At 42.9% G+C, this 20978-nt stretch overlaps 1 protein-coding gene across 1 annotated transcript in view; it reads left to right on the top strand.

Annotated features, from left to right (window-relative positions):
- Positions 1 to 3697: 3697 nt before the first annotated feature.
- Positions 3698 to 20978, top strand: part of LOC311146332 (netrin-G1-like) — a gene marked incomplete at both ends in the record, with an annotated part of 183454 nt that continues 166173 nt past the window's right edge. Inside the window, one exon of the mRNA XM_084182817.1 lies at positions 3698 to 4075. Within this exon, the coding sequence (XP_084038943.1) occupies positions 3698 to 4075 (378 nt within the window). The remainder of the gene's footprint in view (positions 4076 to 20978) is intronic.

Below are 20978 nucleotides of genomic sequence, written 5' to 3'. Positions count from 1 at the left end.
CAGGGTTGTAGAGCCCATAGCATACAGAGTTTGGGCAGAATATCACCTGTCAGGCAGTGAGAGCGTGCTCCTCAAACAGTGGTTGATGCGTGGATAAGTGTTTGTATATTTATTTCTCCGCTGCATCATATTAAGCACATGCTCCGCTATACAACTGAAGTAGCCTCCTGGGCATCATTGAAAAACTGACTGGCGGGAAAGTGTGCGGCCGCCATTTGCTATTCGAGTACATACAGATGACAGGTATTTCCCCCCCCCCCCCCTGCCACTGTTCCTGCCCATTTGATAATGGGCCATTCTTAAATCGAAACTAATTGGACATGTTAGTAAAGACAAGATTCAATTTAGAATAGTCTGGGTGAAAATACTGTATGATCGCTTGGTGAGAGAACAGCTGTGCAGCCTGAGGCAAGGAACAGAGCGTACGTTTTTTTTTTTCCCGACTTTCTCAAATCATCAATAACCTATCGTCGCATCATGCATCCCATAATATGTTTTGGTTTCTAAGACATTCTAAGTTTTGTATCATTCACAACTAAAGTTTCCAACTAACTCTAAATCTAGCATATAGGACCTGTTTCAAATGATCACTTGTATGCTTAACATAGCCTCTTCATGTGCACACTTGCTCCGGAATGTGAAAAATATACTTTATATTTTATTCAGCTAAGTTCAATTATATTCTTCCTGCTATAAAATAATATAATGTAAAATAATGGCACAGGACTTATAAGCATATCTTGTCTGCTAAATCAACAAGCCTACAGCCTATGGCATGGAGCATAGCCAGATAACATACAGTAGGCCAACTCATATTCTGTTTCTTCTGAAATACATTTTCTTCATATCAGAATGTTTCTTTAGACCTGACTAAAATAAATAATGGATTTATTGTAATGGTGTATATTAAATCGATTTATTAGACTTTTTAAAATGTTTTTGTCCCAAAGGCGCTCATCAGTGGCTTGCATGCAGCTTGTATGCGTGGAGGCCTGGAGATGCTAAATGTATTGATGCAAATTAACGATAAATTACCGTGAGACCGGCAGGATTTTGCATGACAATAACCGGATTATATTAATAATTGATAAACTAGTAGGCTAATTCCCCATCCAAGCAGATACAACTGGTATAGTCGTTTTGGTTGTGAAGTGCATTAGCAGAAATCTTTGTTCTTTCTTCAGAACAAAATTCAATTTACCACTTGGCTGTCTATTATCTCACCCAGTCACAGGCTCTCCCAGTCAACACCACCTCAAAAGATTGCCTGCTGCAGTTTGAGAGATGTCCAGTTTGCAGTCGAACATGCAGCATAGAGAAGACCAGGAAGGGGTTCATCATCAGCATCATGCAGACATGCCCTCGCTGTGAGCAGTCCTATGAATGGAACAGTCTCTGGCCAGCAACCTTCACCTGTCAGCGACAACAGCTTTCACAGGCTTATTATCATTTGTACAAATACAGAATGTAACCCACTTCATTACTTTGATACATTTGATACATTTGATAACCCAATTGTGAAACATAATTTATGTAAACTGACATTATTTTTTGCTTATTTTCTACTTCTTAGATGCATATAACGTCCAGGGCATAACCTAGCCTGGTGGAACCAGCCTGACCACTGTGTTCCCATCTAACGTCCAGGGTTGACCACTCTGACATGTTACCAAGGTAACCCCATTACCACCACACAGGAAGGTATGACCACTCTGACATGTTACCAAGGTAACCCCATTACCACCACACAGGAAGGTATGACCACTCTGACATGTTACCAAGGTAACCCCATTACCACCAGACAGGAAGGTATGACCACTCTGACATGTTACCAAGGTAACCCCATTACCACCAGACAGGAAGGTATGACCACTCTGACATGTTGCCAAGGTAACCCCATTACCACCAGACAGGAAGATATGACCACTCTGACATGTTACCAAGGTAACCCCATTACCACCAGACAGGAAGGTATGACCACTCTGACATGTTACCAAGGTAACCCCATTACCACCAGACAGGAAGGTATGACCACTCTGACATGTTGCCAAGGTAACCCCATTACCACCAGACAGGAAGATATGACCACTCTGACATGTTACCAAGGTAACCCCATTACCACCAGACAGGAAGGTATGACCACTCTGACATGTTACCAAGGTAACCCCATTACCACCAGACAAAATGCTGATAGGTACATTATCTGTATCGGCTGGGAATGACAATGAAAGATGTAAGATGCACATTGTTATATTATCAGAACACTGCTTCTATAATATTATGTAAAGAGTTGTTTATTCTACATGGACCTGTTACTACAATTGAAAGTTATCAAAACATTTAGTTTAGAATATCTTCATGAATTCAGCAATTGCAATCTACTGATCTACTGACCTATTCAAAGCTTCCTCCGGCATCTCACCATACATCTGTCTGTAGTTATTGAACTCAACCTACAGGAGGTTTATTTGTTGTAATTGGGTGGGTAGAAACAGCTGCTGGCAAGGTTCTGACAGATGGGGTGTGTCTTGGTGGTGGCAAGGACACACCCAAGAAACACACACATCAAACCACACCCCCAAGCCAACTCACGTTTGGCTTCTGTCATGGCCGCCAGCATTTCTTGAGGAGCAAGCTAAAAAAACGATGCCAACTCAGCGGGTGTAGTTCCCCTTTAACAGGATCATAATGGTTTTACCATGAAGAGCCTTCAGAGACAGACAAGACCTCTCCACTCTGTGATGGCAGACATGTTTGATGTTCTCATGAGAGAGAAGAGGAGAGGGGAGGGAGAGCGGGGAAAAAGAGAGAGAGAGAGAGAGATAGACATGTTTGATGTTCTCGTGAGAGAGAAGAGGAGAGGGGATGGAGAGAGAATGTCTTTATTCTTTTGAAACTTGTGTGAGTGTAATATTTACTGTTTACTTTTTATTAACCATTACACTTGCTTTGGCAATGTAAACATATGTTTCCCATGCCAATAAAGCCCCTTGAATTGAATTGAATTGAAGGGGCCAGGGAGAGAGAGATACATGTTTGATGTTCTCAGTGGAGAGCAGAGGGGAGGGGGAGGGAGAGGCAGAGAGATGGAGACAGAGAAAGAGAGATGTTTCTTTCATGCATTTTCAGAAGGCCTTGTCTGGAGAACTGCGGTACAGTTGTCTTTGTGATCGTCATTCTACTTTCCAGCCATGAAGAGGAGAGGAAAAACAAGTAAAGGAAAACATTCAACCACTTTTCACACAATGAATAGAAGCAGATAAAAAATCATTTGTCATTGAAAGACACCAATGTGTTTCAGCTTCGTGTAAAGACTTCTTCTGGGTTCAGATGAGTTGTGAGAACCAGCCAGAGGGAGTAGTGAGGTGTTGATGAAGTGTAATTAGTCAAGGTTAGAAATGACCCGTCATTCATCAGGCTGTGTAATAGCACAGCTCCGTGTGTCTGTGTGTGTGTGTGTGTGTGTGTGTGTGTGTGTGTGTGTGTGTGTGTAGCTTCCTTTGAGGTGTGGCTGGCAGGATGCCCACCTTACCTTCCTCTAGCCCGACAGGAGACAGGGGGCCCATTCCAGCAGCTGGCTGATTTCACAACAGAACCTGAAACTCCCCTCTCAGGTGCTCAGCTATGTGGCCCAAAAAAGTATGCCTCTGTCAACAAAGAAACGACACATCCTCCCGATGCCCACCTCACCCTCCCGATGCCCACCTCACCCTCCCGATGCCCACCTCACCCTCCCGATGCCCACCTCACCCTCCCGATGCCCACCTCACCCTCCCGATGCCCACCTCACCCTCCCGATGCCCACCCCACCCTCCCGATGCCCACCTCACCCTCCCGATGCCCACCTCACCCTCCCGATGCCCACCTCACCCTCCCGATGCCCACCTCACCCTCCCGATGCCCACCCCACCCTCCCGATGCCCACCTCACCCTCCCGATGCCCACCTCACCCTCCCGATGCCCACCTCACCCTCCCGATGCCCACCTCACCCTCCCGATGTCCACCTCACCCTCCCGATGCCCACCTCACCCTCCCGATGCCCACCTCACCCTCCCCTGTCGTCTGTCATCAGAAGTATGCCACCTGCCACCCACATGTCCCACAAATCCTCTTTTGTTCTGACTTATCTTTGTGTCATATCTGCATGAAAATGAAAGTTCAGTGCACATTTTCAGATTAGCATATGTACTGTATACATCTATATATACATATACATACTGCATGTTTTTAGAGAATAGTAATGTCTCCAGAACAGAGCCTTGAGGGACCACTTAAGGTTATACATTTACAAATGGTTATACATTTACAAACGGTTATACATTTACAAACGGTTATTACATTTACAAACGGTTATACATTTACAAACGGTTATACATTTATGTATACACACAAAGGATGAGCCTGCACAGGTTGTTGCTCCAAAAGCGACAGTTGACTTCAAGCCTTGGCTTAGTTAGGCCTTGCTAGGATTTTTCTTTCAAGCCAACAACATCCTCTAGCTACTTGACACCTGTCGGTAACAAATATGGTCCCAGATAAGCCTGAAACTACACTCTGCTCGATTTTGAAATTCTCCGGAATTCAAATGCAAATCATCAATACCTGACAATAACTTCTAGGGATGACTTTCATACCAGGGATTTCTGGGAAATGATGTAATATTAATATATCCTCTAATTGCATGGTATAATTAAGACTGTGGCCTTAAGAGTTAAGGTTCTGGAATAACATCAAATCAATGCTGTATCATAAATTGTGCCAAGCACACATGCACGCACGCACGGACACTAAGTTGATTTATTCCTCTTCCCCCTCTCCCTAGGAGAAATGTAGAACATAGATTAAACAGATGATAATGTTACATTTAGAATATAGATTAAACATATATTAATGTTACATTTAGAGTATAGATTAAGCAGATATTAATGTTACTTTTAGAATATAGATTAAACAGATATGAATGTTAAATGTAGAATATAGATTAAACAGATATTAATGTTAAATATAGAATATAGATTAAACAGATATTAATATTAAATGTAGAATATAGATTAAACAGATATTCATGTTTAATGAAAACGAAAAGCTTGGAGGTGGGTTCAGAATCAGAATCAGTTTTGTTGCACAAAACAGCCAATTTAAGAGGAATATTTTCCAGCTCGGCTCACACACAGGACAGGCTCAGAGGCTTTAAGACTGGATGTTGAAAATAACAGCAACCACACACAGGCACAAAAATACACACATTCATACACACATGCAGTATATACACGTCCACGCAAGCACACACACACACGCTCACACACACACACACACACACACACACAAATACACAGAGTCCCTGCTGCCACCAGGGTCATAGATGATTAAAGTGATGGCAGGTGGACTGGTCTTTGAAGCAGTCAATAAACCCACAGAGACCAGAATCAAACAAAAGCCTCTTCATTTCTCCCAGACAGATCTCTGAGCCACAGAGAGTGAGGGAGGGGGGGGGCAACTGGGAAAAGACCACCTCTATGCACCACGGAGAGGAGAGAGAATTCAGAATGAGGATTCCTGGTATAGATTAATGAGAGGAGAGAGTAGAGAGGATTCATGGTTTAGAAGAATGAGGGGAGAGAGGCTTGAGGAGAGAGGATTCCTGATATAAAAGAATGCCAGGCTCTCAGAAGTGGTTTATTTCAAGGGGTATTTGTTTGTCCATCTCTAAGACCCTATAACCTGTGGAAAGGGGATTATACCATGTGACATGTTTATAGTACAAGGTTAGTGCATTGTTAATGGATACAACCATCCTACTGTAACTACTTTCAACAACTGGCTAGCTTCAAAACCCCTAAGAAAACGGGCAAACTAGATTTTTATTAGATTTTCACATAAGAACACAGGACAGAATTTACAGTAGATACAGTACACATACGTATACAGTGGGGAGAACAAATATTTGATACACTGCCGATTTTGCAGGTTTTCCTACTTACAAAGCATGTAGCGGTCTGTAATTTGTATCATAGGTACACTTCAACTGTGAGAGACGGAATCTAAAACAAAAATCCAGAAAATCACATTGTATGATTTTTAAGTAATTAATTTGCATGTAATTGCATGACATAAGTATTTGATTCATCAGAAAAGCAGAACTTAATATTTGGTACAGAAACCTTTGTTTGCAATTACAGAGATCATACGTTTCCTGTAGGTCTTGACCAGGTTTGCACACACTGCAGCAGGGATTTTGGCCCACTCCTCCATACAGACCTTCTCCAGATCCTTCAGGTTTCGGGGCTGTCGCTGGGTGTCACGAGAATTTCTATCTCTAATTCAACCTAAGCTTGAATCATTACCAGCGGTTGTAAGGCTCTGGTTTTAATCATAAATGATTCAAGGTCCACAACCAGCAAGAATGATCTGTATGTTTAATCATGGAGAGCTCTGGCGCCAAAAAACATGCATACAGCTTTTATATCCCTTGACACACCAAGGCACTTTGCTCCGCCCACCTTCAAACAGTTTCTCAGTCCCCTTCACCCTGGAATCCTTTCTCAACAGTTTCTAACTCCTCCCCCTCTGTTAGTGGGTTGACACTACATTATAACTCTAACGCCGTTCACACATTTATACTGTATCTGGGGTGAAATTCTTTAGTCATTATTCTTAAAATACAAATTAATCTATCAATCCACCCCTTTGACTAAATGTTTTCACACTCAGGATAAATGTATTTAAAAAGCATGATTAATCTCAGAGATTACGTCAGAACTAATAAACATTTCATCCAATTGCGGTCTTTCAGGGTCAAAATCCTCGTCATCCACCAAGCCTGGAGGATCGTTTTTCACATTCCCCTGGTCAGAGTCCGGAGTCGGTCCATCTCTCATCATTTGTTGAGATACTGCATTCACCAACGCCTTACTCACCAATCCTCGGACACAGGGAACAAGACAACAACCACATAATACAAGAATACCCATACAAACGCTGACCGCCCCTAAGATGGTGGCTGCTATGGTTTTCCATTTACCAAACATTTCATCAAACCACCCTATCCACGATGTACTAACTTCTGAGTTCTCAGCTCATTCTTCACTTAGTGCAGTTAAATCTGCAAGAGCTCTGGTGACTGTCCCATCCGGTGTGGTGTTGTTAGGGATAAAATGTGCAACAATGGGTTCTCCTTCTATAGACACCGCCCCTTTCTGCCTGATCTAGAGCCAACCTCTTTTACTAAGTCATGAGTGAGATGGCGGATAATTGTTCAGAGATCCCTTTTACTGCATCCCTAGTCTGGCCAATAAATCGATGTTGGTCGTAATAGATATAATTAATCCAATCCACAATGTTGTTTATTGTCACCCACCAAAAGAACGTGGTAGTAAACCCTTCCCCTAATTCTTTCATAGCTCGGTATCCATCCGATACCCCCCTTGGTATCCCAATCGAATCCATCTAAATAGGGCTATTCTCTTTTTTGTTAAAACTCCTCCTAAGTCTGTTTAACCCTTTCCTTGGTTCCTGGTGACTAATTCTAACTAGCTGAATCAGTAGAACCAGGGCGCACGTATCTAGCCACCCTTTTGGTATTCTCTGCCTTATACTGTCGGTTACAGGGGCTGTAAGGTTCAGAATTCTCTCCTGTGCTTCTGAACTTAAGTCAATCACATTACCACTATCTCCAATTGATAATTGGTGATGTCTTTGTTTCTCTTTACCCCCCATCTGGATGATCAGTCCCGCCCGGTCTCATATCCCCATCCACAAGTGTGTTTAAACACTTGAGTCTAGGAACAATCCGCCGTGGGGTCCGAACATGAATATAATGGGATTTTATAATCCCAAGTTGCTTATTGACCTGTACCCCACCTGTTGGCTACGTCCCTTTATTTTGAATCCTACAGTCTGCCCTTCTCTGACACCCATTTTGTAGGCCACTCGTCGTTGACGGTCAGTATGTCGGGTCGCTTCTCTTCTCTTTTACTTCTTAACAATGGTAAGGGCATAGCGTAATTGGTGGTGGATCTTGACATATCAAGACCATTGCCGAGACTATGATGCAGCTCAAGTCACCCCTATTCCCAAAAACCGCCAACCCTCTCTTGTCCACAGTCTTTCTGCTTGGTATTACCCCATACTCACACCCTGAGAACACACTACAGTGATGATAGGTCGGGGTAGGAGATCTTCGTTAACAGAGGTGATCCCCAGACCCTATTGGTCTAGTTCTTCTCTCTAACTCTGCGTGTGTTCAGTGGTGCTTGTATGTGTTCTTACCTTTTTGCAGTAGGTAACGTGGACCCAGGTTGCTCTTTCTGCTATTCTAATGGCAAAGGCAGTGACCAATATAACCTGATAGGGCCCTTCCCAACAGGCCTGCTTCCAGTCTTTCTTCTTTAGGGACTGGATGCTCACCAGTCACCTGGTTAGATAGAGTGGGTCACCTTCTCCTTTAGTTCACCTGTGGGGCACAAAACCTCTGACATACCGGTGTGGTTAATAACTACCTTCTCACGTTGTAACCCATTTCTTCCTGCTCTCCTGTGTGTTTTCCTTAACCCCTCTCTAATCATACCGTTCACATCAGTATTCTCTTTCTAGACTGTATCTAAAAAAAAATGTTTAACAAAAAAAAAGTATTTTGTCCTCTCCTTCGTATATTATTTAATCCTACCACTAGCCTCTTCCCCCCTCTTGACACATGGTTCTGCTCATGTGTCAATATTACCACCTACCTAAACAATCATTTAGGTAATATTGGTAATTTATCATCCAATTGCCATCCCTTATTTATTTTTGAGACTGTCCCTTGCTTCTTTATTGCTCCTCCCACTTCCTTTGTCTTTTATGGTGGCTAAATTCGACTTTCATTCAGTTCAGAATCAATATTAATCCAATCAATCAATCCCTTATCTTGTAAAAACACTCATGTTTAGTTCAAACTCTGTTCTACCCCGGCTCTCCCGGGCTTGACCTGAAGACTGATGGTTGGACATGGCAGGTCCATACTCAAATCTTTCAAACCTAACACAAACCCACCTTCATGCTGTAATCAATCAAGAAGATAGCAAAGGAGAGATAAAGGTTTTAGCCTGAACTCTGCTCAACCCTGGCAGCTTTTTCCTCTCTGTTTGAGGAGAGAAGCAAAAGGCCACAGTCTGCTTTCATTCACTGATAATGTAGGACAGCCATGGGACTTAAGTAAGAGAGCAATTCGACCCTAGGTCACCTAAGTCTTCTGCCTAGCAACAAATAATTAAAAAAACTATGTTCGTGATTAACACAGTTATATCTAATAGTCCACTAAAAAAACTCCCTCATCACCATCTTTAAATCACGACCCAATGTCATATATCCCTCTTTACTCTCTACCATTTCGGTAAAATCCCTGTTATATGTAGGAAAAGCTAAGACTGTTTGGAAAGTGAGCAACTTTTTTATCTTCATAAATTGTTCCTCCTCCTCAGAGTTCCAAATGATTTTACCATGGGGCTGCCATTGCCTTCCCATAGATAAGATCACTTAATTTACCAGTATGCAGTACATAATGGAGTACCCAAGCTCTACAGTAGTCTATCATTCCAAAAAAGCTCATAATTCTTCATCTATTTCTGGACAGCTAGTCCCTATCTTAAATTATCCTATCCAGCTTCCTATTATTACTATCTTCCTGATCTTAATACTAATTCAATGATCTAGGCAATAGCTGTTTCGCATTAGATTGTGCCTTCCTCTGATTACTGCAGCTCATTGCAATAATTTAGTTTCAAATACCAACTTGTTGTTTATTAAAGCATAATAAAAATGAAATTTAAATGACAACATTTGATAATGTCTCAACTTACTTCTATCCCGTAAAAGTAATCCAAGAGTAGTACAATTGACTAGCAACAGGTATCCCTCATTCAGGGAAAGCTCTCTTCCTCTTCTGTTATTTTATGGTTCAAATCCTATTATTACCAAATTATAATCTTCTTCACACTTTTCACAGCACTATTAATTACCCTCAATTTGATAAAATAAACCCATCCCAAAGTCCTCCTCTCATGCCCCCAGAACCACCAGTGTGGATGACCAATCAACACCAGAAAGTCAAAACAGAGCCCAGAGGCCATTGAAATCACCCAACAAACCGTTCCATCCCACAGCATAGTAAACACCAAGTCCTCATGACATCCACTCCCACAAGAAATCATGCACACTCCAAACTCAGTCAAAAACCGAAAAACTCCATAAAATTCACAGTGTGTGCTCCTTTAAGACGTATCACCTATGAACTGTTGGAAATCCCATAAATTCAACATAACAACCCTTTATAAACATCATAATAGGTGTGTTGTTTTTTATTTGAAAAACCCAATTGAAAAACAACAATCAAAGATAGCCAGGCCCCACTTAATTTGGTAGCTCCCTTTTACCACCTAAATACTGCCTAACTTCACTACTGCTCCCCCTATCCCTGGGCAACATTCCAATGAGATAAGCTAATCTCTTTCTCCTGGTTATACATTTTGTCAACCTTCAATTACCATCAGTAATCTAAAGATGGTAAGTACACACAAAACATGAAACAGATATCCCCAGTCCTAACTCATCAATAATCGTTTGTATCAATCTAATTCCTCATAACTAATCTCACAATGATTATTGAACCCCTAAATCTGCTCCATGTGATCTCATCTCAAATGATCCATTATCAATTATTTTACCAACACCATAGGAAAATCTGTCTCCCCTTCTATTGTTCCTTTCGCCCCTGTAAATGTCATATTTCATTCATTAGCCAATACAATCACATACTCCGTGTAAGTAAGACATTATATTTTATCCCAGGCATACCCTTAACATAATGCTATAGGAGACTTCCATCAATCCTGGAAGACACTATTTAATACCACGTTTCATTAAGTTCACTACACCTTCTAATATAACCCTATAACCCCTTTCTATTAATTTAATCAACTCAACCTGTTGCATTGATGTTTTTAAAATATAAACCTATTGTTTAATAACTTCATACTTATAACCAATGTTTATTCAATCCATCATCCTAATAGTAAAAACGATATCCCATTGTTCACGTAACGAAACCAAATTATCGTTTTAGAATTCACCACTTATTTTCATACACCACTGGTGTTACCCAACCTGTACAATAAAGTAATAACCATTAGAATTTGTCAAAGAAATGCTTTTCATTCAACCATTCCACCTTTTGCTCGATACCGTCAAGCAAGTACAACCCTTTTACCCGGGAACTAGAACCATAAATTATTTTCCTTTGTCCTCAACTTAAATAATTTTCACAGCTCTATCGCCATTTCAGTTCGCTATTCAATTTCTTTAACTGTTCTCTCTGATTAGGCCCTAATTAATAAAACAAATATTTGCTATCGTTGAGAAGCATACATTTAATTATATTCCTATCATTTAAACTATGTACTGTCTCTCACCCCTTCTCCCCCCGCCCCGCTCCTTCCTACACAACGGGGCCGGTGCGGGGACCTGCCCTAATCATCTTCCTTCTTAGGAAATAATGTAATTCGTACTTGTAACATATTTTCATAGACCTTTCTAGAATACTTCTAAAGCTATCTAATTCAACTTTTCATATTTCTCAATCTACGTAATAATCTAGGTCCATAGCCCCAATGCGAAAGCTTTACCCACTGTCCCTACCTGGGTTCGAACCAGGGACCCTCTACATAAATCGCCAGTCACTCTACAACGATTCTTTCAAAGCAACTACTTCCAGTTCATAGAGCATGTGACGTCACCAAATGAAAACCGCACTAGCTCTCACCTCATTCAGCAACACAAAAACTCTCTCTCCCTGCACCTATTCCCTATTGAATAAGTGAGTCTTTCTATTTAACCCAAACCACGCTACAAATCTTCCATTCAACATCACCAAACCAAATACTCAGTAGTATCCGGTTACCACCCATACCAGCCGTTGAATTCACTCATGCACACAGATTTCACCTTATGCCATTGAAATGCCCAATAAAACATAATAGTTCAATGGAACCCTCTATTGGCTCTCTACTATTTATACATTACTTCCATAACCATATTAGTTATGGTCCGATTACCCATTAAACCTTATCACATGATCAAACAACAGCGCAACCTTAAACTCATATGGGGCGGCAGGTAACCTAGTGACCAAGAGCGCCGTGCCAGCAACCGAGAGGTCGCCGGTTCCAATCCCCGAGCCAACCAGGCGAAAAATCTGTCGATGTGCCCCCGAGCAAGGCACCCAACCCCAATTGCTCCTGCAAGTCGCTCTGGACAAGAGAGTCCGCTAAATGACTAAACATTTTAATATTCTTTACTTTCTCAACCATGACGTATGTCTACGTTTGGGTGAGAAAGTTCATACGTATATTTTGTTAGAAACGTACAGGTACCTCTCAAATAATCGCTTCGTGGTGTTTTTAGCCAATTCTTAATCGACACAAATCACTTCTTCAAACATTTTACCCGTGGAACCAAAAAATTGATTGGAAAAAAGTGTCTGCTAAATGGCATATTATTATTATTATTATTATTATTATTATAATCAACCATTTAAATTATCCAAACCCGTAACCCAGAGTTTTTTAAAACCCCAGTTTCATGAAACGGATGGGACAACCACTTTTTTACTCACGCGACCTATTTTAGTCCCTTCCTTGAAACAATTATCACGTATTTCGATGGATCATTAGGTCTCACACGTATACAACCTTATACAATTTTTTGCTAACACTATCCGTGACCTAGAGGTCGTAACTGCTCCAGTTTCATGAAATAGACAGTTAGAGCAAATCCCCAGTTGTTTATGACTCTTGACTTGTTTAATGTATCTATCTCACACAATGATAATTATCTCCCTTCCTGTTTATATTGTAAAGACTGTATCTCGTACAATCTCAATAGTAACTAGTTTATTTTGGTAATGGCCATTTACCCAGAGTCATTTCCGGACCCTCCTTCCTTCCTTTATAATTATCTTATGAGATTTTGGTAACTATTCTCTGCCCTTCACAAGAATTACTATTCTCATACAAGTTCAAATAATTTCACCAAAATCCATGAATAAAAATTACTGACCTCCTCCTTGCAGTTGGGATTTAAATGCTTTTCCAGATCTCATCAACGTCTTTATCGTTCATAAGATTCATCACCGGCCTGTTTATAACCTTAACGTCGAAGGCCAGGTCTATGCTATACGGATGCTATCATCCGCCCGTGCACGGTTCTCGGTGTTCTCAGAACGATAAAGACGTATTTTGAGCTCCGCTCGATGGATCATTTGTCACGAGAATTTCTATCTCTAATTCAACCTAAGCTTGAATCATTACCAGCGGTTGTAAGGCTCTGGTTTTAATCATAAATGATTCAAGATCCATAACCAGCAAGAATGATCTGTATGTTTAATCATGGAGAGCTCTGGCGCCAAAAAACATACACATAGCTTTTATATCCCTTGACACACAAATGCACTTTGCTCCGCCCACCTTCAAACAGTTTCTCAGTCCCCTTCACCCTGGAATGCTTTCTCAACAGTTTCTAACTCCCCCCCCTCTGTTAGTGGGTTGACACTACATTATAACTCTAACACCGTTCACACATTTATACTGTATTTGGGGTGAAATCCTTTAGTCATTATTCTTAAAATACAAATTAATCTATCACTGGGCAAGACGGACTTTCAGCTCCCTCCAAAGATGTTCTATTGGGTTCAGGTCTGGAGACTGGCTAGGCCACTCCAGGACCTTGAGATGCTTCTTACGGAGCCACTCCTTAGTTGCCCTGGCTGTGTGTTTCGGGTCGTTGTCATGCTGGAAGACCCAGCCACGACCCATCTTCAATGCTCTTACTGAGGGAAGGAGGTTGTTGGCCAAGATCTCGCGATACATGGCCCCATCCATCCTCCCCTCAATACGGTGTAGTCGTCCTGTCCCCTTTGCAGAAAAGCATCCACAAAGAATGATGTTTCCACCTCCATGCTTCACGGTTTGGATGGTGTTCTTGGGGTTGTACTCATCCTTCTTCTTCCTCCAAACACGGCGAGTGGAGTTTAGACGAAAAAGCTCTATTTTTGTCTCATCAGACCACATTACCTTCTCCCATTCCTCCTCTGGTTCATCCAGATGGTCATTGGCAAACTTCAGACGGGCCTAGACATGCGCTGGCTTGATCAGGGGGACCTTGCGTGCGCTGCAGGATTTTAATCCATGACGGCGTAGTGTGTTAATAACGTTAGAACAGCGCCGGAGAAGATGGCTGCCGTTTTTACAGCCCTCTAACCAATTGTACTATTATGTGTGTTTTTCCGCGTTATTTGTGATTTATTTTGTACACAATGTTTCTGCCATCGTCTCTTATAACCAAAAAGAGCTTCTGGATATCAGGACAGCGATTACTCACCTCGTATTGGACGAATATTTTTTCTTCAACGAGGCGGTCGCGAAGGATATCATACAGACACCCGACAAGGCCCAAATCCCCGTCATTCGCGTGAGGAAGAGACGGAGATATCGTGGATGTAGATCGGGGTGCCTTGTAAGGATCCGACGGCGAGCGAGTAAACTGCCTCTTCCATCAATCCAATTAGCCAACGTTCAATCATTTGAAAATAAATTGGATGACCTAAGATTACGGTTATCCTACCAACGGGACATTAAAAACTGTAATATCTTATGTTTCACCAAGTCGTGGCTGAACGACGACATGGATAACATACAGCTAGCGGGCTATACGCTACATCGGCAGGATAGAACGGCTGACTCCGGTAAGACAAGGGGTGGCGGTATATATTTGTAAACAACAGCTGGTGCACAAAATCAAATACTAAGGAAGTCTCGAGGTTTTGCTCGCCTGAGGTAGAGTATCTTATGATAAGCTGTAGACCACACTATTTACCAAGAGAGTTTTCATCTATATTTTTCATAGCTGTCTATTTACCACCACAAACCAATGCTGGCATTAAGATTGCACTGAATGAGTTGTACAAGGCCATAAATCAACAGGAAAACGCTCATCCAGATGCAGCGCTCCTAGTGGCCGGGGACTTTAATGCAGGGAAACTTAAATCTGTTCTACCTCATTTCTACCAGCATGTTAAATGTGCAACCAGAGGAAAAAAAACTCTAGACCACCATTACTCCACACACAGAGACGCATACAAAGCTCTCCCTCGCCCTCCATTTGGCAAATCTGACCATAACTCTATCCTCCTGATTCCTGCTTATAAGCAAAAACTAAAGCAGGAAGCACCAGTGACTCGGTTAATAAAAAAGTGGTCAGATGACGCAGATGCTAAGCTACAGGACTGTTTTGCTAGCACAGACTGGAACATGTTCCGGGATTCTTCAGACAGCATTGAGGAGTACACCACATCAGTCACTGGCTTCATCAATAAGTGCATCGATGATGTCGTCCCCACAGTGACCGTACGTACATACCCCAACCAGAAGCCATGGATTACAGGAAACATCCGTACTGAGCTAAAAGGGTAGAGCTGCCGCTTTCAAGGAACGGGACTCTAACCCGGACGCTTATAATAAATCCCGCTATGCCCTCCGACGAACCATCAAACAGGCAAAGAGTCAATACAGGACTAAGATTGAATCGTACTACACTGGCTCTGACGCTCGTCGGATGTGGCAGGGCTTGAAAACTATTACAGACTACAAAGGGAAGCACAGCTGCGAGCTGCCCAGTGACACAAGCCTACCAGACGAGCTAAACCACTTCTATGCTCGCTTCGAGGCAAGCAACACTGAAGCATGCATGAGAGCACCAGCTGTTCCGGATGACTATGTGATCACGCTCTCCGTAGCCGATGTGAGTAAGACTTTTAAGCAGGTCAACATTCACAAGGCCGCAGGGCCAGATGGATTACCAGGACGTGTACTCCGAGCATGTGCTGACCAACTGGCAAGTGTCTTCACTGACATTTTCAACATGTCCCTTACTGAGTCTGTAATACCAACATGTTTCAAGCAGACCACCATAGTCCCCGTGCCCAACGACTCTAAGATAACCTGCCTAAATGACTACCGACCCGTAGCACTGACGTCTGTAGCCATGAAGTGCTTTGAAAGGCTGGTCATGGCTCACATCAACAGCATTATCCCAGAAACCCTAGACCCACTCCAATTTGCATACCGCCTCAACAGATCCACAGATGATGCAATCTCTATTGCACTCCACACTGCCCTTTCCCACCTGGACAAGAGGAACACCTACGTGAGAAAGCTATTCATTGACTACAGCTCAGCATTCAACACCATAGTGCCCTCTAAGCACATCACTAAGCTAAGGATCCTGGGACTAAACACCTCCCTCTGCAACTGGATCCTGGACTTCCTGATGGGCCGCCCCCAGGTGGTAAGGGTAGGTAACAACACATCTGCCACACTGATCCTCAACACGGGGGCCCCTCAGGGGTGCGTGCTCAGTCCCCTCCTGTACTCTCTGTTCACCCATGACTGCATGGCCAGGCACGACTCCAACACCATCATTAAGTTTGCCGATGACAAAACAGTGGTAGGCCTGATCACCGACAATGATGAGACAGCCTATAGGGAGGAGGTCAGAGACCTGGTCGTGTGGTGCCAGGACAACAACCTCTCCCTCAACGTGACCAAGACAAAGGAGATGATTGTGGACTACAGGAAAAAAAAGAGGACTGAGCACGCCCCCATTCTCATCGACGGGGCTGTAGTGGAACAGGTTGAGAGCTTCAAGTTCCTAGGTGTCCACATCACCAACGAACTATCATGGTCCAAACACACCAAGACAGTCGTGAAGAGGGCACGACAAAGCCTATTCCCCCTCAGGAGACTGAAAAGATTTGGCATGGGTCCTCAGATCCTCAAAAAATTCTTCAACTGCACCATCGAGAGCATCCTGACTGGTTGCATCACCGCCTGGTATGGCAACTGCTGGCCTCCGACCGCAAGGCACTACAGAGGGTAGTGCGTACGGCCCAGTACATCACTGGGGCCATGCTTCCTGCCATCCAAGACCTCTATACCAGGCGGTGTCAGAGGAAGGCCCTCAATATTGTCAAAGACTCCAGCCACCCTAGTCATAGACTGTTCTCTCTGCTACCGCACGGCAAGCGGTACCGGAGTGCCAAGTCTAGGTCCAAAAGACTCCTCAACAGCTTCTACCCCCAAGCCATAAGACTCCTGAACAGCTAATCATGGCTACCCGGACTATTTGTACTGCCCCCCCACCCCATCCTTTTTACGCTGCTGCTACTCTGTTAATTATTTATGCATAGTCACTTTAACTCTACCCACATGTACATATTACCTCAACTACCTCAACTAGCCGGTGCCCCCGCACATTGACTCTGCAACGGTACCCCCCTGTATATATAGCCTCCCTACTGTTATTTTATTTTACTTCTGCTCTTTTCTTTCTCAACACTTTTTTTGTTGTTGTTTTATTTTTACTTTTTTTGTTAAAAATAAATGCACTGTTGGTTAAGGGCTGTAAGTAAGCATTTCACTGTAATGTCTGCACCTGTTGTATTCTGCGCATGTGACCAATAAAATTTGATTTGATTTGATAATGGTTTTCTTTGATACTGTGGTCCCAGCTCTCTTCAGGTCATTGACCAGGTCCTGCCGTGTAGTTCTGGGCTGATCCCTCACCTTCCTCATGATCATTGATGCCCCACGAGGTGAGATCTTGCATGGAGCCCCAGACCAAGGGTGATTGACCGTCATCTTGAACTTCTTCCATTTTCTAATAATTGCGCCAACAGTTGTTGCCTTCTCACCAAGCTGCTTGCCTATTGTCCTGTAGCCCATCCCAGCCTTGTGCAGGTCTACAATTGTACCCCTGATGTCCTTACACAGCTCTCTGGTCTTGGCCATTGTGGAGAGTTTGAAGTCTGTTTGATTGAGTGTGTGGACAGGTGTCTTTTATCCAGGTAACGAGTTCAAACAGGTGCAGTTAATACAGGTAATGAGTGGAGAACAGGAGGGCTTCTTAAAGAAAAACTAACTGATCTGTGAGAGCCGGAATTATTACTGGTTGGTAGGTGATCAAATACTTATGTCATGCAATAAAATGCAAATGAATTACTTAAAAATCATACAATATGATTTTCTGGATTTTTGTTTTAGATTCCGTCTCTCACAGTTGAAGTGTACCTATGATAACAATTACAGAACTCTACACGCTTTGTAAGTAGGTGTTTCAAATACTTGTTCTCCCCACTGTATGTTCACACTTTATAGAAGCTTTTCAATGACACAAACAAGACCTGAATCCTAATGTACATGTATTATCTTCCATCTATGTGATCAAAATGATCTCGGCTACCACAGGGCCTTCTATCTAACTCACAGGGGCCCTGACTGGTAAAGTTATATCAGACTGGTAAAGTTGTATCAGACTGGTAAAGCTGTATCAGACTGGTAAAGTTGTATCAGACTGGTAAAGTTCTATCAGACTGGTAAAGTTGTATCATAATAATAATAATATGCCATTTAGCAGACGCTTTTATCCAAAGCGACTTACAGTCATGCGTGCATACATTTTTTTTTTTTTTTTTGTGTATGGGTGGTCCCGGGGATCGAACCCACTACCTTGGCGTTACAAGCGCCGTGCTCTACCAGCTGAGCTACAGAGGACCACAGACTGGTATCAGACTGGTAAAGTTGTATCAGACTGGTAAAGTTGTATCTGACTGGTAAAGTTCTATCAGACTGGTAAAGTTGTATCAGACTGGTAAAGTTCTATCAGACTGGTAAAGTTGTATCAGACTGGTAAAGTTCTATCAGACTGGTAAAGTTGTATCAGACTGGTAAAGTTGTATCAGACTGGTAAAGTTGTATCAGACTGGTAAAGTTGTATCAGACTGGTAAAGTTGTATCAGACTGGTAAAGTTGTATCAGACTGGTAAAGCTGTATCAGACTGGTAAAGTCGTATCAGACTGGTAAAGCTGTATCAGACTGGTAAAGTTCTATCAGACTGGTAAAGTTCTATCAGACTGGTACCACTGAGCCCTGTATCGTGTATCTGAGTCAGAGGGGTCATTTATCTTGTGTCTGACTAGTAAGGCTGCTGAGTAGACTCCAGGAGCCACGGAACCCCCCGCCCTGACACATAGTACTGTATCCCAAATAGCACCCCTATTCCCTATGTAGTGCACTACTATTGACCAGAGTTCTATGGAATACTCTATGGGCCATGGTCAAAAACAATACATTACATAGGGAAGAGAGTGCCATTTGGGATGCATTCACACATTGAGTCAACTGATTGCCTCAGAAAGACAAAATGTGAAGCTGATTGTCATTCTGGTTCGGCCTGATCCATGATCAGGCCTTAATCAGGATGTAAATGGCATCTTTTAATGAGACTACATGATCTTTCGTTGCACATTGACTTGCATGAAATCGATAGGACTGAGCTTCTTTGGGGACTGGTATGAATTTACCTTGAAGGATTTGAAGCTTAGCTTAAGCACATGTTTTCCAGGAAAGATAATTATAAACATCAAGCTAGGCGAAGAACCAAAGGGAGATTCACGCACACAAAATGCACGTGCACACTCGTGGACATAGACACGCACGCACACTAACATGCGCACACACACACAAAATACAGTGCCTTCGGGAAAAGTATTCAGACTCCTTGCCTTTTCCACATTTTGTTACGTTACAGCCTTATTCTAAAATTGATTAAATAAAAAAGATCCTCAGCAATCTACACAGAATACCCCATAATGACAAAGCGAAAACAAGATTTTAGAAATGTTTGCAAATGTATAATAAAATGTAAAACAGAAATACCTTATTTACATCAGTTTTCAGACCCTTTGCTATGAGACTCTAAATTGAGCTCAGGTGCATCATGTTTCCATTGATCATCCTTGAGATGTTTCTACAACTTGATTGGAGTCCACATTTTGTAAATTCAATTGATTGGACATTATTTGGAAAGGCACACTCCTGTCTATATAAGGTCCCACAGTTGACCGTGCATGTCAGAGCAAAAACCAAACCATGAGGTCGAAGGAATTGTACGTAGAGCTCCGAGACAGGATTGTGTCGAGGCACAGATCTGGGGAAGGGTACCAAAACATTTCTGCAGCATTGAAGGTCCCCAAGAACACAGTGGCCTCCATCATTCATAAATGGAAGAAGTTTGCAACCACCAAGACTCTTCCTAGAGCTGGCCGCCCGGCCAAACTGAGCAATTGGGGGAGAAGGGCCTTGGTCAGGGAGGTGACCAAGAACCCGATGGTCACTCTGACAGAGCTCCAGAGTTCCTCTGTGGAGATGGGAGAACCTTCCAGAGGGACAACCATCTCTGCAGCACCACCAATCAGGCCTTTATGGTAGAGTGGCCAGACAGATGCCACTCTTCAGTAAAAGGCACATGACAGCCCACTTGGAGTTTGCCAAAAAGGCACCTAAAGACTCTCAGAACATGAGAAACAAGATTCTCTGGTCTGATGAAACCAAGATTGAACTCTTTGGCCTGAATGCCAAGTGTCACGTCTGGAGGAAACCTGGCACCTTCCCTACGGTGAAGCATGGTGGTGGCAGCATCATGCTGTGGGGATGTTTTTTAGTGGCAGGGGAGACTAGTCAGGATTGAGGCAAAGATTAATGGAGCAAAGTACAGAGAGATCCTTGATGAAAACCTGCCCCAGAGCACTCAGGACCTCAGACTGGGGTGAAGGTTCACCTTCCAACAGGACAACGACCCTAAGCACACAGCCAAGATAACGCAGGAGTGGCTTCGGGACAAGTCTCTGAATTTCCTTGAGTGACCCAGCCAGAGCCCGGACTTGAACCCGATCGAACATCTCTGGAGAGACCTGAAAATAGCTGTGCAGCAACGCTCCCCAACCAACCAGACAGAGCTTGAGAGGATCTGCAGAGAAGAATGGGAGAAACTCCCCAAATACAGATGTGCCAAGCTTGTAGCGTCATACCCAAGAAGACTCTATGCTGTAAT

The sequence above is a fragment of the Coregonus lavaretus genome (assembly GCF_964263955.1).
Source record: "Coregonus lavaretus genome assembly, chromosome: 19".
Lineage (NCBI taxonomy): Eukaryota > Metazoa > Chordata > Actinopteri > Salmoniformes > Salmonidae > Coregonus > Coregonus lavaretus.
This window is presented reverse-complemented; position numbering and strand designations above follow the sequence as displayed.